The sequence below is a fragment of the Narcine bancroftii genome, chromosome 11 (genome assembly GCF_036971445.1).
Source record: "Narcine bancroftii isolate sNarBan1 chromosome 11, sNarBan1.hap1, whole genome shotgun sequence".
Lineage (NCBI taxonomy): Eukaryota > Metazoa > Chordata > Chondrichthyes > Torpediniformes > Narcinidae > Narcine > Narcine bancroftii.
Genome location: NC_091479.1, coordinates 63733260 through 63745391, shown reverse-complemented (window position 1 = coordinate 63745391; position 12132 = coordinate 63733260). Strand labels below are relative to the sequence as shown.

At 41.2% G+C, this 12132-nt stretch overlaps 1 protein-coding gene across 1 annotated transcript in view; it reads right to left on the bottom strand.

The window, feature by feature from the left end:
* The window catches only part of etfbkmt (electron transfer flavoprotein subunit beta lysine methyltransferase), a 57296-nt gene that overhangs the window by 6514 nt on the left and 38650 nt on the right, over positions 1-12132 (bottom strand). Inside the window, 3 exon segments of the mRNA XM_069902280.1 lie at positions 349-587; positions 589-839; positions 2204-2317. Coding sequence (XP_069758381.1) covers positions 420-587; positions 589-839; positions 2204-2317 — 533 coding nt within the window. The 3' untranslated portion in view covers positions 349-419.

The following is a 12132-nucleotide window of genomic DNA, read 5'->3' as shown; positions in this document are numbered from 1 at the left end:
TTAACTAAAGTTAGATATAACTTAGATATAAAGTTAGATATACGGTGATAGAATGCTATAAATTCTGAAGTCTCTGTTTAAATTCCAGGTCCTTGTTGAGTTAAAGTTAACGAGAATTCCTCTTGTTCTGTCATGGCAAATTCATGGTGTAAGTTGTTAAGCAGATTTAGTGTGCAGTCTTATAATAGGAAACAATCTTATGGGAATACATAAAATTCTGTGGGGCTTGATAGGATAGATGTTGGGTTGATGTTTCCCAAAATGAGGTGTCTAGAGCCAGAGGTCACACTCTCAAAGTTAGGGGCCAATCATTCAGCACAGAGACATAGAAAAAAAACACTGACTCACTAAATCTTAGGATTTCACTATCCAAGAATGCTGTGGAGGCTCTTGTATCCAGAATGCAGATTAGTCTCTCTTTAGGTGAGGTGAAAGTTGGCTGAATGGCCAACTATTGTACTCCGACAGTAAACTGATTGGACTAGCCTGGTGTTACTGTACAGAAATCTCCAGACACTGCTTGAAGTTAATCCATAATTCTCCTCCTTTGTAGATGCAGGAAGTTCATACTCAGCAATCTTCTTCAGCCAGTTTTCTCCCAACATATTTTGTAAACTCTGCTCTTCCAGGATCCCCAATCAGAATTTCTGGTCAGTGAAGGCTCTTGTATTCTTTCAGCCAGTTGTGAAGATCAATGGCAAGTTCATCATCATAAAACATGTCACCCAGAAGAATCACATCCCATCCTTCTTCCATCTTTCCAATTAAGTTCTCTGTTGCTACGTGCGGCGGTGGGATTTTGTTAAGTTCGCAGTTCATTGTTATAGTGACTGCTACAACTGTCGGAAATCAAGATTAAAAAAATGTAAGAATGCCACCAAAATATGTACATACCACTCTATAGTGAAACATGAAAGTCTGCAGACACTGTGGTTGAAGTAAAAACACAATGCTGAAGAAACTCAGCAGGTCAAACAGTATCCTTTGCATAGCCACGGTAAAAATATAGAACCGTCATTTCAGATGTGAACCCTTCATCAAGGTATGAAAAATGTCAGCAGGCCAACATTTTTCCATACCTTGATGAAGGGCTCAAGCCCAAAATATCAGTTATGCATTTTTATCTTTGCTATGTAAAGGACACTGTTTGACCTGCTGAGTTTCTGCACCATTGTTTTTACATAATTTAGATTTATTGTCAGAGTACATATATGACATTACATACAATGCTGAAATTCCTTTTTTCTTGTGGACGCGACAGAATTACCACTAATTGGTAGTGCAAAAAAAAACTGCACATGGCATAAATATACCACTCTGTTCCCTGTTTGTTCAATTAAAAATCAATACTTTTCATCATCGAAAGTTTTCTTTAAACAATTAGTATTGTGAATGGATCTTGCCATCAAGCCTTTTCTCCCACTTAGTTAAAAAAATATTTACCTTGCCTGCCTTTGTTCCATATCCTTTGATACCTATTTGAACAACTCTTGGGAATTTCAATTGACCAGTATTGAAAATCTCGTGGAGAAGTTTTGAGTTTCCACTGATTCCAGAAAGAAAGTGTCAAGCACTGTGTAATTTGGTCACTGACTAAATTTATCAAAAATTAAAATATTGCATCATTTAATAAAACAAAAATATTGATAAATGTGAAATAAGAGAAATTTAAACCTGTGAAGGAAAAAAATTATATAAAGTGTCATTGAGATAACAACAAATATTTCTAAAGGTGATATTTTAATTCAGCGCTTACTTGAAATTGAGTACATGACTGCTTTTTAAAATATGAAAAGTATTCCAGTGCCTTGCATCAAATTGTCATGCCATTCCACTGATAATGTCAGTGGACAGCCAAATCCATTAGTTCAATGGTTTTCAAACTTTTTCTTTTCACTCACATACCAACTTAAGTAATCCCTATGCCATAGATGCTCTGTGATTAGAAAGGGATTACTTGTGGTTATGTGAACAGGAAAAAAAGGTTGAGAACCACTGCTCTAGATCCAATTGTTACTGAAATATTTTGCTTGAGAAAAACTGTCATTGGCCCATTTCCTTTGGAGTTTTTGAAACCATGCACATAATGAGTCAATTAGGTACAATTTAGGGCAATAAGCACAGGAGATGGGACATCATGTTACAACTGTCCAAAACATTAGTGAGACCACATGGAGCACTGTGTGCAGTTTCGATCACTTACCGATAGGAAGTTTGTCATTAAACTGTAATTGGTGCAGAAAAGATGTTGGCATGACTGAAGTGCTTGAGTTATGAGTCTGTGGGCCTTTTTTTCCTAGAGCATAGAAGGATGAAGGTGTTGTGACAGGTTATATATTTTAAATTACATATAAATGTTTTTAAAAGAGAGAGAAACACTTCACAAAAGATATCTTATTTAAAATGCAAGAACTATCATAAGGAGACTTTGAAGAAGGCCTATGAAGATGTCACAAGTAGGTGTTAAATGGACTGATGCTGTGGAGTAAATGTACCATTGTCTTTAAAGCACACATGTCAAACTCTGGCCCGTGGGTATAATTATATTTGGCCCGCAAGATCATTTAAAAAATGTATTAGAGGTGACCCGCTGGCCGCCGCGCCAGTATAGCGCATGCACAGTAATACAACAAATCCCAGAATGCGTTGGAGTCAGCCCGCTAATCGCTCCCACCTCCTCTGTTTACGTTGCAGGGTCTCACCTGGCCGGTGTCAGGGGAAGCCAAGGCCGCTTCCCAGCGCCTGGAACCGGAGGCCTCAGGCCTGACCTCGCAAGGACCGTTGCCCACTCCCCCTCCCTGCCTCAGGCCGACCCGCGACTCACGGTGACGGGGCCACTAATCCGCCGAGATGCCGCCCTGCAGCGAGAGCCGAGGCCCCCGCACTGTCGTGACCCCCCGCCCGCCCCCCCCACCGCAGCGCGGCCTGGCCGGTGTCGGGAAGCCAAGGCCGCTTCCCAGCGCCTGGAACCGGAGGCCTCGGGCCTGACCTCACCAGGACCGTTGCCCACTCCCCCTCCCTGCCGCAGGCCGATTCGCGACTCACGGTGACGGGGCCGCTAATCCGCCGAGATGCCGCCCTGCAGCGAGAGCCGATGCCCCTGCACTGTCGTTTTCCAACCTGATCGCCCGCAAACCCCCGCCCTCCCGCATACAGGCCTGAGTAAGTATTATGAACTTTAATCTCAGGATAAAACGATCTTCCAATAGTTTCATGTCACAGTGATAAATATATTCCTGGTTAAAAATGGTCCTGCACCTGGATACAAGCTCATTAGGCATAAAACTTGAAAAGTGTGTAAATCAAAGGATATCTGTACCAATGGAAAAATGGCATGGCAAACAACCACAATCAGTCACCCATTTGATTGTTTCAGGAATCGTGTTATTCTCCCACATTCTCAATAGCCCTCAGATTTTACTATTCGACAGCACACTAGCAACATTTGACAAATCCTCTATAGAGAAATATTATTTATTGAATATTTTATTTCTCATTTGTTAATGCTTCTGGAAAGAGTTTATCCAAAACTATTATTAAACATTTATTTTAATAAGAAAAAGTTTAACATTACATATGTTGAAAGAAGAGAAAACATGCAGATGTTGTTGAAAGTTTTCAATAAATATTTAGTTCGGCCCTCGACTTAGTCCAAGTTTTTAATTTTGGCCCTCCGTGAATTTGAGTTTGACACCCCTGCTTTAAAGCAACAGATGGCCAAGCTCAAGAAACTGATTCCAGTGCCGGAAATCTGTCTGGTTGCAGTCTTCTGTTCCAAGAGGGGTCATGTGGTTTTGCAAGCAGAGAGGAAGAAAAATAAATAGGCTTCTTATAGAGAGAAAACGGAGTTCAGCAGCTGGGACTGGAACAGGACAAGCTGGCAAGCCTTTTGAAACCCTATTTTGAAGACTGGTTGCGAGTTCTGAGTTCAGCCTGTTGAAAAACTCTTGTAGTCCTTAAAAGAGGAAATGGCTGGCTAGACTGTTTCTCCTGAAATAGGGGAAACACGCAGAACTCTGTAATGACCTAGAAGAAGAGGTTATCATTTGCAAAACCCATGATGGGGCAAGGTTCTTTGGCAAGACAGAAGTGGCTGATCAGAAAGAATCAGTTTGTTTGTGTCTAACAAGCAACACAATTGAAAGAAATTCTCTGAAACTAACAAGAACCTTCCTGAGCGATAACCTTTAAGCACCAGAGCTGGTGAAAACTCATAAATGTTCAATTTTGCGCACAGAACAAGAATTGCATAATACAAGTGAACTTGGAGGAGAGAGAAGTGAGATTGGACTGTGAATCAAAGAACTTTGCTGAATATGTACACATTAATACACATCCACTTAGAATTAGAAGGGGTTAAGTTAATAGTAATAAGAAAGTTTGATCCTGTTTTTATGTTTAAAGAAAATTAAAAGCAACTTTTGTTTAAGTGACCATTTGTGTTGGTGAATTTCTGTTGCTGCTGGGTTTTGGGGTCCTCTGGACGTAACACAGTGAAAGGAGATAGGGAGAGTGAATGATTGGCTCAGCCCTAATCTTGCTTGCCATATTTTAAAAAAAAGCAAAAACTGAGAACAGGATGTGGCCTCTTCTGAAGAATGAAACAAAATATTGGAAATAAAAGCAAGATTAAGTCATTCAGTCCCATGGAATTGGTCTTCCTTTTATAGCCAGTCTTTTCCCACAGTGTCACTTTCCTGCACTAACCCCAGTCCCTTGATTCCAAAGCAAGACCTTCTTAAGGAAGAATATTCCAGGTATGGTAACATCAGGGCCTGGGTAAGAAGATTTTTATACTCAAATCCTCTTGCAGTGAGGGTCAACCATCCAGTTGCTCATCACATCTACCTGATAGCTTTCCATTATTTCTGGACAAGGAGAGCCAGAATTGCTCTGAAAACCCACACCTTTTACTGAAGTCACAATTTTCAACAGTCTATTCTGTCTTTTGCCCATTGAGCTACCCTGTATCGCATGAAGCCTCTGGATCCTGCAAAGTTTCTGCCCAGGTATATATAGAGAGAGATGTGTTACTGACAGCACTACTGTGCTAGGAGCCTGCTGTGAGACTCTGTCTCCCATTGGTGTGTGAGGAAAATGGGTACCAGGAAACTGGCTCAAATTCTTGCCCTTTTTTCAGATTTCAGATTTATTGTCAGAGCACTTACATGACATCACATACAACCCTGAGATTCTTTTTTACCAGTGGGTGCAGCAGTTACACTTATTGGTAGTGCAAAAAAACCCCTACAGAGCATAAATGTAAACAAATAAAAGAACTGTAAACAGATAATGAATGTAAACAAATTGTGCAATACAGAGAACACAAAAGAAAATAATAAAATAAACAGGAATCCTAAATGAGTCTCTAAGTGAGTTTGTCTTTGAGGAGTCTGATGTTGGAGGGGTAGCAGCTGTTCCTGAACATAGTGACGCGAGTCTCGTGGCACCAATACCTCTTCCCTGATGGCAGCGAGAACAGAGCATGTGCTGGGTGATATGGGTCTTTGATGACCTCTGACAGCAGCGTTCCCTGCAGATGTACTCAATAGTGGGGAGGGTTTTGCCTGTGATGTCCTGGGCTGTGTACACTACCTTTTGGAGGGTTTTACACTCAGGGGTATTAGTGTTCCTATAGCAGACTATGATGGTGTTGGTCAGCACACTTTCCACAGCACATCTGTAGAAATTTAACAGAGTTTCTGGTGTCACACCAAACCTCCGCAAACTCCCGAGGAAGCACTGGCGTGCCTTCTTCACAAGGCCATGGGTGAGTTGGGTCCAGGAAAGATCCTCTGAGATAGAGACTCCCTCTCCACCATTGATCTCCCAATGATCACTAGATTGTATATCTCTGGCTTTCCTTTCCTTAAGTCAACAATCAGCTTATAGGTTAATCGGTGTAGTTGGGAGGCATGGGCTCATGGGCCGGTAGAGTTATTGCTGTGCTGCATCTAATTTTAAAAAATAAAATTTAAAATACAATTTAAAAAATTTGAAATTCAACCCAGCAATGAAACACCCCACTTCTCAATGAGGAGAGGCTACCCATGAGGGTTGGAGGGAGGCAGGTCAGGGTGCGTATTGTTGGCTGATCAGCCTGAAGGGTCAAGGTTCAGGGCTCCACCCATTCCTGCATGATGAGTGCAGAGCTTGTCTGGAGACCATCAGAATCTTACAGACTCTTGTTACCACCTCCAGGTGGCTATGTTACAAGCTACTTTGGATGGTTGTGCATCTCTCCCCAACACAGAGAATTCTCAAACTGGATGGATCCATGCTTCTGTTTCCCATTCAGTGGTGGTAGGTACCTTTCTCTCTCATGACCCCAAGTGGCTCTATTGGATTTCTGGATCTGAAAAATAGCAACTATTGTTCAGTTTAACCATTCCTCTTCCTTTCCCCAATTCCTAGAGGAAATAAGACATTTCCAAAGGAAAATCCATTACACAGACAGAATCTGTTCACAAAAAAACAGTCTTTCAGGTAGCAGGGGCGGGAGCACGGAAAGCAATGGTCAGAAATAAACAGGAAACATCAAATGCAAAGGCAACAAAGTTAAAATCTTTACAAGGACCAGAAAGTCACTTCTCTTGGTTTAGTTATAGGCTTATGTTTTTTTAAACTGTATTTTTATATATTATATTTTAGAGAGTTACTATGGGGGTTTGTAAATGGGAAAGACACACAGAACACCATTTGAAGCAGACACCAAGGCACCTAAGTTCAGAGCCAATAAAAGTTTTCTTATATAACCATATAACCATATAACCACTTACAGCACAGAACAGGCCAGTTCGGCCTTACTAGTCCATGCCGTAGCAAATCCCCACCCTCCTAGTCCCACTGACCAGCACCCGGTCCATACCCCTCTAGTCCCCTCCTATCCATGTAATGATCCAGTCTTTCCTTAAATGTAACCAATGATCCCGCCTCGATCACGTCTGCCGGAAGCTCATTCCACATCCCCACCACCTTCTGCGTAAAGAAATTTCCCCTCACGTTCCCCTTATAATTTTCCCCCTTCAATCTTAAACCATGTCCTCTAGTTAGAATCTCTCCCTTTCTTAATTGAAAAAGCCTATCCACATTTACTCTGTCTGTCCCTTTTAAAATCTTAAACACCTCTATCAAGTCCCCTCTCAATCTTCTACGCTCCAGAGAAAAAAGCCCCAGTCTGCACAACCTTTCCCTGTAACTCAGACCTTGAAATCCTGTCAACATTCTCGTGAACCTTCTCTGCATTCTCTCTATTTTTTTTATATCTTTCCTATAATTTGGTGACAAAACTGTACTCAGTACTCCAAATTTGGCCTCACCAATGCCTTGTACAATTTCATTATAACCTCCCTACTCTTGAATTCAATACTCCGATTTATGAAGGCCAACATTCCAAATGCCTTCTTCACCACACCATCTACCTGAGTATCAGCCTTGAGGGTACTATTTACCATAACTCCTAAATCCCTTTGTTACTCTGCACTCCTCAATTGTCTACCATTCAATGTATATGACCTATTTAAATTGCCTTTCCAAAATGCAGCACCTCACATTTATCTGTATTAAATTCCATCAGCCATTTCTCAGCCCACACCTCCAGCCTTCCTAAATCACCTTTTAATCTACGGTAATCTACCTCACTGTCCACAACACCACCAATCTTTGTGTCATCCGCAAACTTGCTTATCCAATTTTCTACCCCTACATCCAGATCGTTAATATATATAACAAATAATAGTGGACCCATGACCGAACCCTGAGGAACTCCACTAGTCACCGGCCTCCAATTGGACAAACAATTTTCTACCACTACTCTCTGACACCTTCCATCCAACCACTGCTGAATCCATTTCACTACCTCCTTATTTATATCTAATGCCTCCACCTTTTTTCCTAACCTCCTGTGGGGAACATTGTCAAAAGCTTTACTAAAGTCCAAATAGACAACATTCACAGCTTTCCCTTCATCAACCTTTTTTGTAACCCCCTCGAAGAACTCAATCAGGTTTGTCAAGCATGATCTACCCCTGACAAAACCATGCTGACTACTCCCTATCAATCCTTGTACCTCCAAAAATTTGTAAATAGCATCCCTCAGAACACTTTCCATCAACTTGCCCACCACAGACGTCAGACTTAGAGGCCTATAATTCCCAGGTTTGCATTTGGACCCTTTCTTAAACAGAGGAACCACATGCGCCACCCTCCAATCCTTTGGTACCACCCCCGTGGCCAGTGACATCCTAAATATCTCTGTTAATGGTCCCACTAACTGTCCACTAGCCTCCCTGAGTGTCCTAGGGAATATTTTGTCCGGTCCGGGAGATTTATCCTCCTTTATCTTTTTTAACACAGCCATCACTACCTCCTCGGTTATCCTTATATGCTTCATGACCTCCCCACTATTTTTCTTTACTTCAACTGGTTCAACATTTTTTCCCTAGTGAATACCGAGGCAAAGAAATCATTCAAAATTTCCCCCATTTCCTCAGACTTCTCACTCAGCCTACCCTCGCTATCTACAAGGGGTCCAATTTTATCTCTCACTAATCTTTTACTTTTAATGTACTTATAGAAACTCTTTGGATTTATTTCTACTCTGTCAGCCAAAGCCTCTTCATGCCTTTTTTTGGCCTTTCTAATTTCTTTCTTAAGATTCCTTCTACACTCCTTGTAGTCCTCCTTCAACTTCTCAGCTCCCTGCTCTTTATACCTTTTGTACACCTCCCTTTTTCTCCTAACCAAATTTCCAATATTCCTCAAAAACCAAGCCTCCCTATGACTGCCAGGCTTTCCTTTGATCCAGACTGGGACATAACTACTCTGTACCCTCAAAATTTCTTTTTTGAATATCCTCCATTTTTCATTAACATCCTTACCTGAAAATATCCTGTCCCACTCAATACTCCCCAAATCCCTTCTTATTCCTACGAAATTTGCTCTTTTCCAATCCAGAACCTCAACTTTAGGCCTCTCCTTGCTCTTCCTTAAAACTACCCTAAAACTAACAGAATTATGGTCATTAGACCCAATTGGTTCTCCAACATTAATGTCCGCTACCTGACCTAGCTCGTTCCCTATCAGGAGATCCAGTATTACACCATCCCGAGTCGGTTCTTCTACTAACTGATTTAGAAAACAATCCTGAACACATTTAATGAACTCCAGCCCATCCAGCCCTCTAACCGTATGGGTATCCCAATCAATGTGTGGGAAGTTAAAATCTCCCATGATCACTACCCTATGATTTTCACACATATACGTTATCTCCCTACAAATTTGTTCCTCTAATTCCCTTGGCCCATTTGTTCCATTATTGTTCCATTGAAATCCAGAAACATGAATGCTTATTCAAAGATACAACTGTTTAAACAGAAGGGGCCATCTGCTCGTTGGCTCATGTTTTTAAGAAATGAAACCAACCACTATTGCTCAAGCAAGTCATGTGATTTAAGACACTTCAGAAAGCAGCATTTTTAGTTCATCAGAAAATCATCTGGACGCATTTAAAGTGACATCGGGAGAAGATGGTCACTCCTGCTGCTTCTCTTTGACAAGAGACAGCAATAATAATGTGGCGATTGAAATGGTCACTTCTGACAGACCCATATCGGGGTAAGAAAGCAAAATCCTTCTTGCATCTGGATCATGACCATTTTGATGGTTACTTCTTCTGAACCTTGCCTGGGTCTGTGAAAGCATCATGGAGGTCACAAGCTTTGTGACTCCTTTCCAAGAAAGGGGAAAGTTGTGATAAAATATTCATATGAAGAAACCTTTCTCTGAAAGCAACTCAACAAGAATTTGTGAGTTTTAAGAAATCTGATGACTCGGTGTCTCAACTATGTAATTACTTTTGAACAACAGTTTTAAAATTTCTGAGTTTCAACACAATATTTCTAAAACTGAACTTTGACTTTTCAGAATTGTGCCTAAGTTGTAATGGTTTGTGTAATCTATTCACACATATATACACTTGCACATAGTTGGTGTAAGTTAGAGTTAAGTAAGATATTATAGTATTAATAGTTATTAATTTTAAAAAAATATTGTTTTGAAGATACCATTGTCTTGGTGGGTGAATTTCTATTGCTGCTGGTCTATGATGTAACAGCTTATATAGGCAGACAGTGAAGGATTGGCATATGGACAACCTCAGCAACACCTTCTTATGGATAACTAAAAATAGAGAATAAATAACAAGTTTTACAACTGCCACTCATGTAAGTGAATGAATAGAGGTGCAATGGTGACATGAACTGCAAACCAACAGGAACGTCTGAGCTTAGCAGGAATTTCCTCACACGAAAATATTTGAAATCTGCTCCTTCCCAGCTCTTGGCTTCCGGTTCATTTTAAGTGCTTGGCTCTTGATTACTGATTGTCCATCATCGGTACTTGGCTCTCATAGTCAGACGGCATAGAAGCAGGACTTTAGCTCACCAAGTCTGTGTCACCATGAAGTTCCCATTTACACTCATCCCATCGTCCCATCAACACCTGGATTCCATCACTCTGTAACGTAGCAGAGGCTATCTACAGCAGCAAAATTAACCTACTGTGGTGGAACACGGCATTGCATTAATGCACTCCCATACTGTACAGGCTGGCCTGTCTCTGACCCTGTAACTCCACCCCCATAAGATTCTCCAACAAAGGCTGACTCGCCTAAGTCTCCCCACCTTCATTCCAGCCTTGGAACTGGGCCAGCAGCATATGAAATTTCATATGTTATTTCATGTTATTAAAGCCTTTAATCACTCGCTTCTAATTTGCTTGTGGTTAATGATTACTCATCACCTACTAGCCTGCATATCTTTGGGATGTGGATGGAAAGCAGAGCCCCTGGAAAAATAGCCCACACATTTGCAGGTAGAAAGTGTAAACTCCAAACAGAAAGCAAAGGAAGTCAGGCCTGAATCCAGGTTGCTGGAGCAATGAGGCAGTAGCTCCACTACTGTGGTGCTGAAGAAGAGCGGAAATACTTTCACTGAATAGTTTTACCATTTTGATTCATATGGTGTGAATCTGCTTCTGTGATCAATCATATTTCTGATGTCATTCTCAATTCATTTTTTTAAAACTTTCTGCAACCATTTTGTTCTCACTTTTTCTAAATTTGCACTTTTAATCTTTATTGACTTGCCTTTCTTTTTACATTTTGCATCTGACTGCACCATCTTCCACAACACAATTAACCAAATGGCAAGGAGCTGTTTTTAATCAAGGGGACCAACACAGAGTCTTTTATTTATGGTACTTCAATTCACTTTGTTATTATGCTAATCACCAACATCCATCTCTTTCACTCATCCACATGTGATCCCAGCACATGGTCCTTTGAGAGCTCACTGCAAGAAAGGCAGGAAGACAAGTACTTCAGCCAATCCATCAGCTCATCATGAGATTAATTCCAAACTTTTTAAGGTCAAACTAATGCATTGTTTTTCAACCTTTTTATTTCCACTCACATGCCATCTTAAGTAATCCCTATGCCATAGGTGCTCTGTGATTAGTAAGGTGGTATGTGGGTGGAAAGAAAAAAGGTTGAAAACCACTGATTTAGAGGCACTGTACAGTAACAGGCCCTTCTGGCCCACGAGCCTATGCTACTCAAGTATACCTATGTGACCATTTGACCTTTTTAACCACCCCCCCCTGCCCCCCACCCCCCCCCCCCACCACGTCTTTGGAATGTGGGAGGAAACCGGAGCACTTAAAGGAAACCCAAGCAGACACAAGGAAAATGTAGAAACTCCTTACAGAGAATGCCAGATTCGAACCCAAGTCACTGCCGCTGTAACAGCATTGCGCTTCCTACTATAATGCCCGTGCTGCCCTGTTCAAGTATTTCAACAGGGTCATAAATATTTGACTTAGTTTGAAACATTAACTAAATTTTCCGCTTCTGTTTATTATTCAGTTGGCATAAACCCATTTCTGGACATCAGAAAGAACTGGAAAATCACAGAATGTTTATGGGTCAGAATGAGGCTATTTGGCCCATTAATTGCCTGCTGCCTCCTGGTGGAGCAATTCCCTCAGCACATACAATAGTGCAGAATAGACCCTTCAGCCCACCATGTCTGCATTGAACATGATACCCATTTATACTAAAACTGATCCTTGCAC